This window comes from Acartia tonsa, chromosome 1, assembly GCF_053477335.1.
Source record: "Acartia tonsa isolate MP-2025a chromosome 1, ASM5347733v1, whole genome shotgun sequence".
NCBI classification, from domain to species: domain Eukaryota; kingdom Metazoa; phylum Arthropoda; class Copepoda; order Calanoida; family Acartiidae; genus Acartia; species Acartia tonsa.
This window is the reverse complement of record NC_137260.1, coordinates 49,100,099-49,118,324: the sequence shown is the minus strand read 5'-3', so window position 1 is coordinate 49,118,324 and position 18,226 is coordinate 49,100,099. Positions and strand designations below refer to the sequence as shown.

Genomic DNA, 18,226 nt, shown 5'->3' with positions numbered 1-18,226 from the left:
CCCAACGACAGCTGAAAAACATGTATAGGTTTTGTGATTTTTTCCCGAATTAATTTCGTTATTGGTAGAAGCTGCCTAAATCCCGCCCTCCAAAGATCAACAAAACGGAGCTTTCCCTGCCCAGAACAACCAGATCTACCCTGGCACAGCTGAGATCTGGGTACAGCACTTATCTAAACAGTTATAAGGCCCGAATTGATAAGACTGGTCCCATGGTGGATAAATGCCCCAACTGTGACAGTTCTCACACTACATCACATTTATTCAACTGTCAACGTAATCCAACCAACCTCACAGTCAAGGATCTATAGAAAAACCCTGTAAAAACTGCCAGATTCCTAAATCTGGCAACAGATGTTGATGATCTCGGTTAGAAGGACCAGGGCTACAGAAAGAAAGAAAGTACGCATGGCATTGGCCCCTTTATGACAAAATTTAAATATTGTGGCGGGAGCTTCCCTACATTCACACGGGATAAGTAATGGCTGAAAGTACAACTGCGACTTCCTCGGAGGCTTACTCCAATGGTCTTAATCCCATTAAAGGTGTATTCTCTAGTAGTTTCATCCAAGAAGTGGAATGAGCAGAAGGGTTATAAAAAACCTGTAGAGTTATTGGGAGCAAACTTGCTAACACTGGCGGAGGTGGTTTTAGGTGGTCGCGATATAGAGAAAAGACACTTTATACCAATAAAACGCAGGAGCCTCAATTTAGCTCCCAATAACTAATAGCTTTTTAAGGCTCCCTCTCCCCCCCCCCCCTTCTGAAATTAAAATATTAAAAATATTTTTTATCGACTTTTCTACATCTAAACCTTTTTTAACTGTAAAACTAATAAAACATATAATTCATGAATTAAGAAAATAACACTTTATACAAAAACTATTATTTTTTTTTGATAAATTACAATCTTTAGAGAATTTAAATCATCTTAACACCAATGGGATATGAGCAGTCAAGGAGCATACCACACATACCACAGACGGTCTGTTCATCATTACCTAGAAAAAAATAGCATGATATATATATATAACTAAAATAATCAAAATAATAACAATTTTAAGCATAATATTAATAGGTGGACACAAGGATTTTAGGGGGGGTAATCTAATTAATGTATTTTTAAAATTTTTAGAAGAATAAGCAAACTTGGACGTCTAAAAGTGCACATATTAGGATAGATAAAATACTTGAATTTAGTTTTAGTAAACAAAAAATAAAAGTTTAGTTACCGGGTCCATCGACGCAGGCAGTACCGTCCATGGGGGTGGAGTTGACACCACACTGGCTAGTTCTCAACAGCTTGATGTATCCATTCTCTCCCCAGCTGGTGCCCCAGCTGTTTCTTACCAGCCAGTAGTCATAGACACCCCTAAATAAAGTTCATTAATTTTAACATTCAACAAATGCATAAGATGTAATCTAAAGTTAAAATAATGCCATGTTTACACATTAAACTATTATGCATAGGACTTTAAATCAATTGGTTAGTTGTCTGCAATAGTCTAAAGAATGAATGACTTACGACATATTTCTATGTTCTAAATAATATTGTAAGTAACTATCTAAAGAAAATTTTAAAAATTAAAAAAAAGTTAACTTACAGAGCACTAAAATCACTGCCGTAGCCAACAAGCTGGACACCATGGTTGATGGAGATGTTCTCGTCAAAAGAGCAACCGTTGAAAACTCCACCAGTGTACTTGCTCCAGTTTGAGGCGTCAACAGCAATGGACAGAGGTCCAACCTGCAACATTGTTTTTATTGATAAATGAAAAATCTTAAATGATAAGGAAAAGTTAAGACACGAAAGCCTACCCAAATTTAGACAGCGAAAAACCGTGATTACGATTAAAATTTCATTTGTTATAACAGTAATAACAAATAAAAGAAAGAGAGAAAAATTGCAAAAACTCAAGAAACCTCTAAAAATAAAGTTTTTTGTCTTTGGAATCATGACTTACAGACAGCAGCCAAAATACTGTAGGGTAAAGCGGGGCGATCTCGGTTTTGAGGTGAAGTCGGTATTTTTTTGACCACCTTCATTAAATGACATTTTTCTCCATGTTCTAATCGACTGACAGAAAAAAAACATAAAATCAAATTTGTTCCTTATTAAATTGCCTACAAAAAAGTATGAAATGAAATTTTTGTGAGATGAATTTTTAGGGTACTTATTGGGTCTCAAAGTCGGACGACAAAAATTTTTTTTTTCGATTTTTTTGCTTCGGTCGGAAAAACGGTAAGTTGGACAAAAACTGGTAAGAGCTAGAGCTTAGACGTCTTCAGGGGACTTATTAAGAATCTAATGGGCTATCCATTTCCGTTTAAAACTTTAAAAAAGCTTGTATAGTTTTTACTTAAATCGACTAAAAGGGAAGCGGGGCGAACTCGGTTTTTTCACTTTTTATACTAACTTTTTCAATTTTATATAAAAAAGTGAAATTTTCGAGAGAAAAAAGTCAAATTTCGCGTACTTCGGAAAAATTATTTTTTTTGGTAGAAAAAATTTACCTATCTTAATAAAATTTTTTGTGCATACTCTTTATTACATTTAGCAACTTTTTTCTTTTGGGCATGCTGTAATAAAATCAATACGTCATCGATTTTTCGAAGCTTGAAAATGCCCTACCGACTTCGCCTCAAGGCGGGGCGAAGTCGGTGCCGTTTTAGAGATCAATTTTGACAAACTTCCCAAAGTCCTAGGTTTACGTCCCTTTAGGACCTGATCGACTTTTCCGAGATCTTTCTACTGGTCTTGGTCCCATTTAAAAATTTTTTTTTTACGATTTGCAGGTTCAAAAAACCGAAAAAAACACAGAGTTCGCCCCGCTTTACCCTAATGAGTAGATATGAAAGTGTAATAAGAATCTTCATTGAAAATTTTATTTCCCCCCATAGTGCTTGCCTGACTGACTGATGGACTAAGTGAATTATAGAGTAGCTTAGTTACTTAAAATAACTAACCTCAGCCAAATGTGTCATAACAGCATCATGATCATTAGTGGGAAGAGTGTTGTATCCAGTGAGAGAGACAACAGCCTTGCTGGGATCATACATACAGTCCTCGGTCTGGCTAGTGCTTCCAGAGACATAGGGATAGTCATCCTCAGACATCTAAAAAATCAAAATTATTTCAGTGCTTTCACAAAAAGTGCCTGTTGGTAGAGGAGGGGTTCTAACTAATGCTTAATCCCCGGGGGGCTATCAAGTACCTACCCAAAATGATAAACAAATGAAAAATTCCCCCCTTCCCTCCAATTATTTTCAATTTACATTAAAAAGGGAGTTATCAATGTTCAACAATTCAAGGTACTTTAGAGTACTACTTTGTTATTACAATGCAAAGTAATGAACATTTAACTTCAAGGTTGTATTTGATGCAGGGTTGGAAATTTAACTGATAAGTATGCTTGGAGCTGAATGAAGGGGTGGTTACCCTCAAATGCCTAGGTAGTAAAGAATACCCCCTTATTTTGAAATAAAAGAAAATAATGATAAAGGGAAAAAGGGGGGAGTTAGTTTTGCGTGTGTTTATTCTAATTCCAGGTTATGTTAAATGGTACAGGGGTAGCACCACTGAAGGAAATAAAAAGGTTTAACAGTATAGATATTTATACAAGCATTACAGGCTAACATAATACAGACACTTCTAGAGTAGCTTTGCTGATGAAAATATATGATATCTGTACATGTCCGAAAAGCTGGAGGTAGTTGAAACCAAGCTGAGTAACTGATCCATAGCATCCACCTAGTCAAACAAATTCAAGAAAGCCTAAGCCGTTAAACGCTTTGTTTTAGTCACAAGTACACTAGACTTTTCACCTAATAATTTTGATTGGTGACACAATTAATTATCAATAAGGGTAAACTCAGTGATAAGGCGATAGATTGATAACCATCCCTAAAATTATGATAAGACAAAATTACCACTTTTTTACATTTAAATTAAGAACCCTAAGTTACGTGATATGACGTGGTTATGAAACTTTTACTACCAGTGTAATTTACAGCTCAAAGTATCTTCCATCCCTGGGTACAAATGCATAATAAATTAAGGTGTATTACATTAATCTTGATAGCAGAATATTAAAAGCATGTACCTACTTAAAATCATATACACATATCTAACGTACATACCGGTTCCACCGCATTGGAGGAGGTTAGGTGTGCAGGAAGTGACTTGTTGGGCAGACAGGTTGGGAACATCACCACCTGTGGCGATCTGAGCGTAGGACTCAATCTAAAATAGGATGGTCTTCCCATAAAAGTACATAAATATCTGTAATCGAATAAGTCAATAAATAATTTTCAATGTTTTGTACATAATAAATAAAAAAGAAAACTAAATATTCTATCCTATTATACAAAGTTTTAAGCTAGTTTTGTCTATAGAAAAGGTATTTGCTAACCGCTGTTCCGGTATGGTTCTCCTTTACAGTGAAGCTTCTTACAGGTTCTGGGATGGGTTTAAGCGGTTTTATTTTTATTAATAAGTCTGGGCACGGATTTAGGCTACATTTTGCATTTCTATTACAGAGCCGTAAACCCAAACTTTGTTTTACCTGTTCAGTTGTGGCAAAGGCCCAGCAGGATCCGCACTGGCCCTGGTTTTTTACACTGGAAACGGCACCCTACAACACATCAAATATTGAATAATTACATTCAAATAGTTTCTTGATTTTTTTTGCTAATATTTGACAATATTGTCCTAACTGAGAGGCAACCCTTAAAAGAAATTAAGTCCAGCATTTAAAAAAAAGAATCAAACTTTAAATTAATAAAATATTAATCTTGGGCGCAAAAATAAAATAAAGAAAGACAAATATCAACAGTAAGCCATACATTACCCAGAGAACAAAAAAGAATCAAACTTTAAATTAATAAAATATTAATCATGGGCGCAAAAATAAAATAAAGAAAGACAAATATCAACAGTAAGCCATACATTACCCAGAGAATGCTGAGACAAAAAATTATTGCTTCTCTATATTCATTTTGGAGGGGCAACCTTAGGCAAGTGATGAACTAAAAAACTAACTATAAAATAAATGAACTAAAAAGAAATCCACGAATGTCCATAAGTAAACCTTAATCTTATACCTTTTCTACCCAGTTAATAGATTCAGGGAGGTCTCTGCTGACTCTTCTCTCAGTCATGTTTCCTTGTCCCATGAAGTTGGTGTGCTTCAATCCTGAACATAAATATAGATGATTAGGTATTTTCTTTCAAAATGTATCAAACGTGTAGGTTGTAACAGTCCATCACATAAATTCAAACAAGGACAATACTGTCCTCAAGAAGCACAGCTTACACAAATACACTCACACATACGGCCTCAGAAGAATTGAAACATAAGTATGAGAGCCAATGTCATCCTAGGGTCATACATGACCATCAGATACCTATAGGAATCCACTAAAACGTTATGATGGCTATCAAGCTGTTAAAACAGTATACAAACCTGCTACCCTGTTTAATTCTCTAATTTTAATCTAGAAATAAAATCTTACCAAGGTATGTACTCTTGAATTCCTGGTGGGTTAGATCAGAGAATTGAGTGACACCAACGGTGTAGGGTCTTCTAGAAGATCTGCTTTCTTTTAACAGTTCTCCATAGTTTTCCTTTACAATGCATCGGTTTATGTTACAGGCTAAACTGATAATATCTAAGATAACAGCAGTCAATATCATAATTAAGTATGGTCAAACAAGAACTTGTCTTCAAACTAATATATGAATCTTATATTTCCCAGTTACCAAACATTTGTTGTGTAATTTCTTTCATGGGTTTTATAAAGTAAATACCTATAAACTAAAGCTCGGAAATGCATTGATAAAGTCTTATTTTCTTTTTATTACACTATAAATGCTTACAAAAATCTGAGAAATTCAAATAACTGCACACATGAACGTATAATAATTGAATATGTTTACCTTAAAGATGTTGAATCTCTTCTCCTGTTCCTCTGTGGTGGCATATACCTTGCCATACTTAGCCTGGAACTCGGAGAATTCAGATCTCAACCTGGACTCTGACAGCTCCAGTCCGGAGACACAACAGGCTACTACAAACAAAGCAACAGACTTTCAAAGTTTTTTTTTAGGAAGGGGGGATAAAATTGAAAGATATACCTAACTAGCATTTCCAATGTTTAAAAAAAAATTGATACAACTTATTTTTTGGGGGGGAAACAAAATCAATACCCTTTAGGGAACTCTTTATGAGGACTCACCTAACTAAATGTTGATAGAAATTAAAATGATCCCGACCTCAAAAATATTGTAAGTACTTTCTTGACATTTACTAATCCATTATTGTATTAATTTCTTTCTTATTATTAATTAAAAATTTTTAAATAATAAAACAAACATAAAATTACCAAGGCCCAAAAGAATGAAGGTCCTCATGACTGTAGTAGAGAATCCCTAATGTTTGGATTTCCATTTTTTTATTTGAGAAAAACAGTTTATATGTTTTTCTTATCTTTATCTAGTCTTAAAACAAACACAAAAAATACAAAATAAAGGGCAAAATATAACATACAAAATGCGCCAATTTAGCTTTAAAAACATCCTCTCATTTATATAATCTTTATTGAGAAAATATTCTCCCTGAAATTCAATAACATCTCTCTTATATAATAATTTTACTTTTACAAACAAAAAGATAACAATGAATACAAAAATTGACGTACATATCAATGAAATGACTTACAATTAACTAGAAAAAAATTTTCACGAGAAAAACACAATTTATTAAGAAATAGAGTATACAACCTTACCAATTTTATAAAAAATACAATGATTCATAATATATGAGGAGCACATTAGTACAATTTACATACCAAACTGGTTTATCACATTCATATATGACTTTAATTTGGGGTTAGTAAAAATAGAAAAGAACAACTCGGAGTAAAAATCTGCACATCTATTTGCTTATAAAAGCATTGGAGAATTCATTTCAATTTGAATCGTGAATAATAAAACAAAATAGCTTTGAACTATAAACAATGATTCAACATGATTCAACATGAATTTCTCGATTAATACCAATTTTCTCCCATTTTTATTTGATTATGGCTTTATTCTTCTATTTGTTATTTCTTGTGAGCAAAGCTTCAAGTTTAGATTTAGGTTCAGCTGGAAAGATGACTTTTCTGGATTCTGCATTTTCAACCAACTCCCGCCAAATTTCATTGCTCTGAAATGAAAATATATGTTTATAATCTGTGTTTGTAATACCTAAACATGACAAACATATCCTAATCGATAAAATTAATTCCAGTTTATATCGTAAAAAATCAAAAATACCCCATCCCCCCAAAAAAAATCCCCTAGAGGCTAGGAGCGAAGCAGCTAGAAGTTAGATAATGTTTCTGTTAATATTAAAGGAAACACTAGGCAATTTAAAGTCTTAAAAAATCTATCAGAAATACAAGTTTGATTAAACAAAAATCTTGTAATCTCTGATTATCTGCTGAACAAAAATAAGTTTTCTCGTATTAATTCGAATCCGGTGGATAGGAACCGGTTCTCATCCATACGAAAAAACTATGTCTAGCATCGTATTATATCCAGCTTTCTACGAATATAGAAATGTACAATTATAAGATTAAAACTAGTTTTTTTAGCCGGTGACTTCGTCACCTCTAATTGTACATTTCTATATCCGCGGAAAGCCGTTTATAATACGATGCGAGAAATAACTATTCTTACCCTAAGAAATTTAAAGTTTCCTACAATGACAAGAGCCCTCCTGGCTCTGGTTAGCGCCACATTCAGTCTTTCACTCTCCTTCAGAAAGCCAATTGTGTTACCTCCTGAAACAAATTAATATATTTAACTTACTATTTAAGGGAGAGAGATTTTTATGGAAAATCTTGAAATTCTATGGGAAATGTCACTAAGGAATGCTGAAATAGGCCCAATAAAACATTTGCATCTATACATACATCCAGTACAAAATTACACCCTTTAGAACATTAATGTGTACACGTTTTAACAAATAATATGGCTGAATTGTTCTTTCAATGAGATCTTATGTTCTCAGTAGGGGTCTAGATCTACTATGTTTATTTACATACCTGATTTGACACAAGAGATAATGATAATATCCTTTTCAGAACCTTGAAACCCGTCAACTGTGTTCACTTCAACACCTTGAATTTTCCTAAAATATTAAAGTTTTAAAACTCATAACATATAAGGAATGGTAAAGGTAGTGATAAGCGGTCGGCGACGCGTCATAGTCGCATTTAGCCGCATCTTTTACCCGCTAAAAGCAGTAGCCGAAGCCACAAAAAAACTGCAGCTGCCTGAGTCAAGCCGCTCTATCTTTCATTTATCCGAAGCAGCCGCCATTTATTCAACAATCCTATGTCAGTGCACTTGGATAATTTAACCTTGATGAATTTTATGTCATAATGAAAATTTCATGTTTATCTCTCCATTTGTTTTTAAGTAAAGAAGCTACTTCATAAGTCACTATGAATATCAGTCCGTCTGTTGCTCTATGGGGGAAATTTAATTTTCTCTATTGCTATTAAAGATAGAGAGCTTAATTTGTACGATGTTTTATTTTTAGTTTATAGTTTACATGGCTCGTTGGGCAATAGCTATGCTTTATAAGACACTAGCGGCTTCGCCCTTAGAGGTAATTTAAAAAAAATTTAAAATAAGTATTTCTGGTGCTGCCATTTATTTTGAAGTAGTTTCCCCAGAAAACAATTTTTTTGAGGGGGGGTTGGGGGTATCAGACAGACATCATTCTACTTTGTATTACCTAAAGATAAATGATTATTTGTTTTACATAGGTTTTGTGTTGTCTATGATTAATCGTATATTCTCTATTACTTTTTAACGACAACTGAACATCTGCTCAATAAATCACTTTGACCATTTGTCCATCTATGAGTGATGTTTGCTTCGCTACTTATGGATGTTGCCATCCTTGCGGATTACTACAAACAACTAAAACATTAAATACGTATGTATTGATAATTAAGTTTAGCTTTATTGTACTTTCATAAATTAAATTCATATTCTCACTTTAATCTATTTGATATGTTTACGTTGTAATACTACTATCAATAAAGTTTTACCTAGTTTGAAGTTCTAATTCCATGTTATTCTTCTGTCTTGTGTAGAAGGTTATGATGCCTAACAATTCACAATTAGGTAATCCAATATGAACATTAGTAAAAGTCCACATGAATCATGGATCTTAAGGGGTAGACCAACGGAGGATATTTATGTACATTCACAAATTGATATACAAAATTAAACTACTCCTTTGGTATATTAAAATAATTGGTGGGAAACTTTGGGTCCTGCTAGATTATACAACCTAATCAAGATATAATAGAAGTCCCCAAAGTTTTTTAAGTCAACGAATGTGAGATCGTGTTTATAAAACATGGAGGACAAGAATAATGAAGTTATGAAGCTTATTATTGTAAACCAAAAAGTTGGCAAAAATGAACAAATAATTCATATTAAATAAGATTTTTTATCTGGAAATATTTGAAATGATATAAGAAAGCCCTTACCTATCAGATATGGGGTTTTTAAAAATGCCGCGTTTAAAGTTATTATTTTAGCCATTTGTATAATGTCTAATACAGCTATAAAAAGATGCATTAATAAATATGCAGCGAAAATGGATTTAAGTTGTATTAGACATTATACAAATGGCTAAAATAATAATTTTAAAATTTTGAATTCTTAAGTTGTATACTCTGTGTTGAAATCCCATCGTCTTCGTTCAATCAATCAATGTCTAAAAAATTGTCGAAAAAACGCGGCATTTTTTAAAACCCCATCTCAGATGTATTTAAGGGATAGTTGTATGAAGTGCATTTAACAAGTTTGATAGCAAGAATAAGTTACAAGAATACCATCTAACATATATACTTTTGTATTACAATAGATAGAAATCAATTTGGCACCACCAAAATAGTCATCATGCTGTTTTTGTGAAAACAGGACAGCCATTAATGTTGCATATATCCAAAAAAATATAATTTTCAAGTCTTAATATTTTGAAAACTACCTGAGAAAATTCTAAAATTCTCTAAAATATATGTACTATAGATGTAGATTAAATAATTGAACTGAAAAAATATGCAGTTCACTAAAATCAAATTTAAATGCACTTCGTGCAACTACCCCTTTACATTTTTTAGTTCTTATGATATAACTGATGCAAATAATAGATTATACTGTTCCTATGGTAGAATTTTTGTGATTTCTTGTCAACTTCTGTATTGTTGCGACTACGTCCATTACAAGATTTACTTCTCCAGGGTTAGATATAGCCCCCTGAATAATTATAAGTAATAAGGCATGAATGAAAGATTAATTTAAAGTTACATTAAAGCTTAAAAAGTCTAAGTATTTTCCCTAGCATGAAGCTTATCTTCAGCTGCTGTTATACTTCTTTTTCCACGCGGAATTAGCGTTTTTGTTGACGGGTTTGAGTCTGGTCAACACCGCAGATACTTGAAATTGTGCTTACTGATTCTATGTCAGGCACACGGCAATAATACTAAGAGTAGGGGGAATGCCTTGGACTTTAAACAGGAGCAACTCATTACCATGCACTGTTAGGACTTCCAGACGTCGAAAGTTGATTTAGTTGATTGTCTTTTGAGATCTTATATCTCAGCTCATATGTAAATTAATCACAAATCTTTACTTCTTGAAAAAATACGTTTATGAGAAGTTATTGATGATTAAGTGTTCTTCTTACCCTTTCTTCTTGATGAGGTGTCTCAATATTGAGCAGAGTGTAGGGAGATATCACAAAATCTGGGTGTTCAACTCCTGAATATGATTTAACCTTATGATTTGTTGTAGCTGAAGAATGAACGAGAATATTTAGAATGTCTGAACGAGTTGTCCCTCGTCTTGTAACTAATAAGTCAGAGATCAATTGTGTATAAACTATAAAGAATAGCCTACAAAAGCGCTCTTACGGGCTAAGCAATTATAGTTTTTATAAATTGTGTTTTTTTTTCTGTGCAACAAATTATTAGTTAAGTTCCTTATTTTAATATAAGCAAAGTAACATTGCAGTATCTTAAATTGATATTGATTGCCATGAATAAATATTTGTTCTACCTTGTCCAATAATTCCTCCATAGAAATAAGCACTAGGCCAGCTACAAATCTCTTTATGCATCCTACAAAATATTATTTTATCATTACTTTCTTCTGTCCATAAGAGTAATACTTAAGAGATACAAAGCCTCTGTAGGGACTAGGTATTTGTTAACCATCTTTTGAATCGAGTCAATCAAAAACATAAAAATATTTAATCAATTGCCCATCTATATATTATATATCTAGTAAAAACCTAGTTTGTTAATGTTTAGCATTATAAGATTATCCAAACAAATAGATATATGTACATAATACATACAGCTTTTATTCTAAAGGACTAGAATGAAAATAGTGTAAAACCATGCCTGTATTGAGTATTTAGAGTTAGAACAGAATTCTTGTTTTCATTTCCAGGTAGATTTGGAGCTGTCTGGAACAATCTAAATTAATCACTGGTTATTAGGGATTCTTATATATATTGCAGTTTAATACCGCAAGAGTTTTACTCAGTATTTTAAAAATATTGCAGTGCATCTTCAGATATTATTGGTTAAGTTATTTTACCTTTTAAATAAAGAGACATGGTAGTTGTTATCCTTGGCAGGTTTGCTAAGGACTGTTGCTGGCAATTGTTCATGATCTCCAACCATTACAAGCTTGTTAAACTTCAACTTCAGTGGTATTAATGCCTAAAACAGAATAAAATCCATTTCGGAATTCATGCTTTTCACTTTCCTGTAAAAGGGATAGTTGCATGAAGTAAGTTCATTTCAGAAAAATGATTTCAAGCATAAGTCACAGCTATAGCATCAAACATATACGTATTACAATAACTATCAAACAATTAGACATCACTTAATTAGTAGTCATACTGTTTTATGAAAATAAGCCAGCTATATATATTGCATAGGTATATAACAAGAATACGATTTTCAAGTGTTGATTTTTAAAAACTATATGGAAAAAAAATTTAATTCTTTCAAATATACTCCCTATATAGATGTAGTTTAAACCAAGAACAGGAAAAAATATGCAATTCACTAAATTCAAGTTTAAATGCAACCACCCTTTTACAATATAAATTGACAAATGTTAGGTATATTTAAAATTTTGTTCAACAGCAGCCAAAAAGTTCCTAACAGAAAGTCAAAAAAGAACATAAGAAACGTGTGGTTATGTTCGTTCTGTAAAATTCATTTTTGACGGACCAAATAACAGGAACATTAAAAGGATAGATCATAGTCATGAAGTTACGAAGTGGTATTGGGCTTAGATTCGAACCCATCACGGTGTTATGCCAATATATATAATAATATTGCATGTACCTCAGGTTCAACACATTGACTAGATTCATCAATAATACAAACAGAAATATCTCGGATTACATCTCCAGGCTTTCGAACACAACCTTTCTCTGCAAATAATCAAAATCAAATCAATATTTTGAAGAAAAAAACTAAAATAACCTACCTACCTAATCAATGATTTAATTAAATTCTACAAAAAAAAACTTATTATCAATTGAAGCGTTTTCTAGTATTTTCTATCTTAATTATCAATTAGCCAAATAAATTTTACATATACTTCAGTCTTGGGATAGAATAAATAACATTTAATTGTGCAAAATTTTAAAATTTCCTTCAACAAGATTATAAATATTACATTATAAGTTTTTTACCTTTAAGAAAATAATTCTCCATGATATGATTGACAGAAGAAGACAGAGTGGTCAGAATGATGTCAACATCGTTCATCAATCTATAACAACAAATACATATATATTTTATAATCATCGATGGTAATTAAGGGTCATCCATAGTTTAGCTGTAAATTGTCCCATTAAGGCTATAAACCTACAAGTACACAGTACACACACTCGCGAAATAATTTGTGAATTAATCTTAATTTTAAATTATTGGCTTAATAAGTTTATATTGTAATTCAATAAAGGGCAAAGTAAAGCAATTGATAACGAGTGTGTTATTTATCATTTTGCAAATGCATTGATTAAATTCTCATTTATGCAAAATATTAACTTTGATGGAATGAGAAAAATACATGATACCTTAGTTTATTGACATGTTATCAAATGCCTTAATTTAGTCTAAAGTACACAACACAAAACATTGCATTTTCATAAATTGTGAATGTACTTAAAGGTTACATCCTCGTTCTTTTGAAAGTAAAATCCATCTTTAATTTTTTTTGCAAAGAAAGGGGATAGGGTCGTTAATACTGTTTTGCCGAAAGATTGTGTATTTTATTACTATTAGGTTTTAGGCGGCAGCGACGGTTCGGTCCATATTCAGTTCCATATTGTACCCCATTAAACCAACTACCGTGCCAAATTTTAGCGTTCTGATCCCTTTTTAAGACTTAAAACAAACAACCTTACAGCAAAGCAGCATGAGTGACCTCCCCACCCCCTCTTGATTTTATCCTATTGATGTTGAAAGCAACGCACCTGTGTGTAGCAGAAGTCTCTATTTCCTGTCGCACTTTCTTGTCAAGAGGTCTGTTGATAGCAGCTTTGATTTTCTCTTTCTCTTTCATTTTCTCCTAAAATACGATTCACGTTTGTGGGTGTTTTTTCTATGACAATAATATTATGGTGATCATTAAACAGGTCTTTACTAGATCTCAATGCACATATGATTTTAATTGGTTGTATAAGTGTTTTTTCTACGATATTTTCAATGTTTGTTTATACTATTATGTTTTATGTTTATCCTATTATATAAAGTAGTAAGCGTTTTTGTCTGTCCTGAAGGATCTCGCTAACCGCTAAACCGGTATTGTTCTCCTTTACAGTAAAGCTTCTTATAGGTCCTGGGGAGGTTTTAAACCATTTTTGGGGAGGGTGTCTTTACCCCCCTCCCCCCCCCCCTAAAAATATATACACCCTCCTACCTTAAGTGCCCCTAGATGCATCTAGGATTTTAGCTGCTAGTGTTTGATAAAGCAGAAGTAGGAATGGCCTGTTTTGAAAAATCTTTAAATTACTATTAGAGGAACTACACTTTGTATAAAGTGACTTACCCTAAATTCTTTTTCATGTTTAGCTGCCAGAACAAAGTTGTTATTCTTTTCAGCTTCCAGCTTTCTTTCCCAAATTTGATTTGCCTGAATCTGTTTGCTTGTCTCATCCTTCTCTAGTGTATCGGTGGATTTCACATTTCTAAATAAATAAAAGTCAACCCACAAAAATTACGCGAATACAGAGAACCTTGCTGAGCACTTATAAGTATACCTTTCAATTCTTATTTTGAGTTAAATTGAAATAAGGAGAAGATAGTTTTTACATTAGGTTATTACTTTATGCGCGGTTATAATTGATGCTTAGTATTCCCGCAGTTATTGACTCAGAAGTAACCCCCCATATTTAAAATTTTCTCCCAAAATACAGTGTGGGCAAGGTGGAGGGGGATGAATCCCTTCACAACAGAGGTATAAAAAATATTTTGTAAATGAATTCATCTTTTTTTATCATGTTTACATTGGAAATAGTATTAATAGAGTTTGTTTCAATATCTTTAAATCTAGTTAGTCGGTAGTCCTAACTTTTATAATGTGTGTGTAGCCATTGTTTCTTAGTGTTTGGACCTGAGTAGTCATGGAGTAGTACGAGACACTTTTGTACAGCCACTAGGGCTATCAAGCTCCACGCCCAAGTCACGCCAGGCTACAATTTAATCAAGACAAAAGTAAGTGCCGAGTTCTGGGACCTATGTATGGTGAAATTAGACATAAAACCATGATGATTCCCGGTAAGACCAAAATATTTCAGCGGGAACTTTTTGAGAAAATTAGATTTGAAAATTTCAAGTTCAATTTTCCTCCCCTAGGAGTTACCGCATAATCATAATCATGTAGCCTGGCGTGAAGTGACCCGCTGTCTCAAGGGAGCTATAAGTTTTATTATAATAACATTAATATTCAATCTAAGTAAAACCACGAAAACTAACCTTGTGTCTCTATCAACCATTCTCTGTAGAACCTTTTCAAAGCTGTGTTTCTGAATGTTGGGGTTCATATTCTTGGTAATTCCAAGCCGAATAAAATTAAAATTCTTTGCATCAGGCAAAGATTCTTTGATATCAACAAGTTTGAGTACAAGAGAGTCTACAGCCGCATTGGAGGGTGCACACACAAGAATCCTTGGCAAATGTTTTCTACTCTGCTTTTCCTGGCCAGTGTGACCAATTTTGGCATTTAAAATCTGCAGCAAGATGCCGCAAATGGTGGAGGATTTTCCCGTACCTGGAGGACCTTGAACCAAGCAGATTTTTGTTTCTTTGCTTTCTGATAAGCAAGCTCGGCTAACCCCAACAATAACACGGCGTTGAGTTTCATTCAGCTGGCTAAATTGTTGTAAATCTTTTATATTTGAGTGCAGATCCCCGTTGGCCAGCGGAATTGACATAGTTTTGGGATCTGGATTGATTATGCTTGCCACCATTTTGGTCTTGTGAAGATCAAGCAAAGCCTGGGCTTTTCTCATTTCTGGCCTGATACGAGTAAGAAACTTGACAATAACAACTTTGTCCAGCTGAAGATTATTTCGGTCAGTATCTGATAATTTTTTGACTCGAATTAAATATCTGACCCAGTATTTTGATTCTTTAGCTGTTGTCTTCTTCTCCATAAGCATGTCTTTATAACGATGCTCTCTTTCTCCAAATTTATATCCATTGAGATAGTCTTTTCTGACCTCCATAACATATCCAAACACATGTTTACGCATAACAGCGGGGGTATGAGGTAGCTTCAGGACAAGACTTACTGAAACCAGGCATCCGTTTTGTCCAATATCCTTCCTATTCTCTCCTTCTGTAAGCAAGCTGTAACAGAAAAATTCAGTAAACTTTCCCTGGTGATTATTGGAAGCTTCTTCCAGAACGCCAGGTATAGTTTCCTCCACGCCTCTCTTCTCTTTCTCCTCAATATCTCTGGAGAGCACAGCCCAAAGCTCATATAATATCACAGGTATAAATAACTTCCTATATTCTTCAAATGATGTAAACACTGAGGGTAGAGGTTGCAGTTGATAACCATGGCTGAGGCCATCTGGTGGCTTGCCTATCTCCTTCTGTTCCTTGATCCAGTTTGGATTCCATGTCAACATCATTCTCATTATATCATCAACGTTGAGCTCCTTCAGAAGTTTTGTATTCATGATATCCTTCTTGTTACCAACCTTGCAGCCACGATTTTCAGATGGTATTTCTCTAACCTCTGTCAAGGGACAGTTTAAGGTGAGATCTTTCCAGTGTACTGTCTTTACATTTTTCTTGGGCGTTGAATTATTAGATTTAGGAATTGAGGCATAGTTGAGCTGTTTTGTTTTAAAAGGCCTTTTTGATATATCTTGGGAGCACACATTGTAATCAATGTTGTCAAATGTCATCTTGTTGATTCGTCCGCCTTCTGCTGTTCTCTTCACCTTTTCTTTTTTGGCAGCTTTGCGTTCACTGGTGGCCTCCAACTCTAAAAAACCTAAACCCGAACCTCCACCTGAAAAAAAATAATCTTTCAATAAGTAAAATGGGAAAATGTATGTGTCACTTATTACAGCCAACACAATGTAACTCAACGAAGAAAATAATTTACTCGATGATAAGTGTCTACCTACCATTTATTAAAAAATGGAAGATAATTTATGTCTAATTTCTTACCTTCAGATATTCTACGTTGTCTGGGGGGCGCAGCAATATTTTCTTTGGATCTCTGAGGCGAATCCGAATGTTCAGGGTCTGTCCGTCGTCTGGAGGAGATTGGTGCTGGTTGTACAGAAGCACTGCTACTAGGCACCCTTAGTATAATTATATGTAATCAAAGAGGACTATCCACGAACGAAAGCACATGATTCTAAGTACCTTCCAGCATTGATCCTGAGTATTTTCTTTCAGAATATAATAGGTCACTATCAATAATTAATATATTGACGAGAAAATTTATGTTTCACCACTTCAAGTTGAAGAAAAGTATAAAAATGTCCACCATTTTTCGTTAAAATTCTATCAAACGTTTTGTTGAGTTCGGGGTGTCTTTAATTGTCCATGTTGTCAAATGATAAAAATTGAAAAAAGTCAAAAGCACATTTACTATCTCATATGTATGTTTAAATTAATGCTAATATGGATTAATTTACAATCTATATAACACGAGTATTCGCATATGTATCATCAAATATCCATTTTATTAAAAGAATTAGCTTCATAAAAGTTTTCAAAATCAATTAAAATACCTAAAAAAAACATGGTGAAACATAAATTTTCTCGTCAATATATTAATAATATATGTTGACCTATTATATTCTGAAAGAAAATAGTTAGGATCAATGCTGGAAGGTACTTAGAATCATGTGCTCTCGTACGTGGATAGTCCTCTTTATGCGAAATTAATAAAACAATAGAGTGGGAATAAGTTAAAGTATTGAATTCTCCACGCCTTGGACCCTGTGCCGACTTTCAATTGGGTATTTGAATATCAGCCAATAACATCAAGAATATTAACACAGCCAAGTCGCTACAAAAAATCAGAAAGCAATTTGCTAGCAGACGAAAAATGTCACCAACACTGGATCAAAGATTATATCTATACTTATACATTTATTTATGAGGATAAAAATTAGACATGTTTTAGTATGATTACATTTTAGGACAATATTAAAAATTAAAGACGAATTATACACCCTGCTACTTTTAAAGGTTCACATCTCTTAAGCTGCATAGAACATGAGAAAATTCGGATTAAGCATAGATTTTTTTAATTGGAGGAAAAGATAAAAAATTTTCATTAGAATAAGAAAAACTTACATAGGTTTATCACTGCTGATCTGTTTGTGTAGTGTCCTAGCCACTGGTTTTATAGTCTCTTCTTTTAATTCTTCTAATAACCTTTTATTCTTGGGTACGGATGATTTCATTACACCTGTGCGCATTCCTGAAGAGCAAAATCAATCTTACAACAAAATATAATAACACTATCCCGTATCCCTTCACCTACAGATACATTTTCCATTTAAAATCTGGGGTGCATTGCATATTCTGCACAGGATTCATTTTTTCCCCTGCTGCTTAACATTTCATTCCTCTTCCCCCTTCCTAGTTTTTT

General features: G+C 33.4%; 2 protein-coding genes across 4 annotated transcripts in view; both read right to left on the bottom strand.

The window, feature by feature from the left end:
- Positions 1-880: 880 nt before the first annotated feature.
- On the bottom strand, positions 881-6,538 carry LOC145322709 (cathepsin L-like). The gene is made up of 11 exons (XM_080164937.1): positions 6,385-6,538; positions 5,939-6,069; positions 5,515-5,626; positions 5,104-5,195; positions 4,566-4,634; positions 4,141-4,243; positions 3,693-3,751; positions 2,968-3,117; positions 1,605-1,747; positions 1,233-1,372; positions 881-1,001 (listed from the first exon to the last, which is right to left on the bottom strand). Exons 1-11 carry the CDS (start codon positions 6,410-6,412, stop codon positions 922-924), a joined length of 1,107 nt encoding a protein of 368 aa, XP_080021063.1. The 5' UTR covers positions 6,413-6,538; the 3' UTR covers positions 881-921.
- The window catches only part of LOC145322682 (uncharacterized), a 33,485-nt gene continuing 21,757 nt past the window's right edge, over positions 6,499-18,226 (bottom strand). For all 3 annotated transcript variants that reach the window (XM_080164883.1, XM_080164893.1, XM_080164901.1), the window contains exons 33-48: positions 17,929-18,055; positions 16,786-16,922; positions 15,076-16,624; positions 14,150-14,288; positions 13,575-13,669; positions 12,789-12,868; positions 12,436-12,524; positions 11,675-11,799; positions 11,476-11,550; positions 11,129-11,190; positions 10,758-10,831; positions 10,237-10,327; positions 9,109-9,169; positions 8,092-8,177; positions 7,724-7,827; positions 6,499-7,208 (exon numbers count right to left, since the gene is read on the bottom strand). In XM_080164883.1, coding sequence (XP_080021009.1) covers positions 7,098-7,208; positions 7,724-7,827; positions 8,092-8,177; positions 9,109-9,169; positions 10,237-10,327; positions 10,758-10,831; positions 11,129-11,190; positions 11,476-11,550; positions 11,675-11,799; positions 12,436-12,524; positions 12,789-12,868; positions 13,575-13,669; positions 14,150-14,288; positions 15,076-16,624; positions 16,786-16,922; positions 17,929-18,055 — 3,005 coding nt within the window. In that variant the 3' untranslated portion in view covers positions 6,499-7,097. The remainder of the gene's footprint in view (positions 7,209-7,723; positions 7,828-8,091; positions 8,178-9,108; positions 9,170-10,236; positions 10,328-10,757; positions 10,832-11,128; positions 11,191-11,475; positions 11,551-11,674; positions 11,800-12,435; positions 12,525-12,788; positions 12,869-13,574; positions 13,670-14,149; positions 14,289-15,075; positions 16,625-16,785; positions 16,923-17,928; positions 18,056-18,226) is intronic.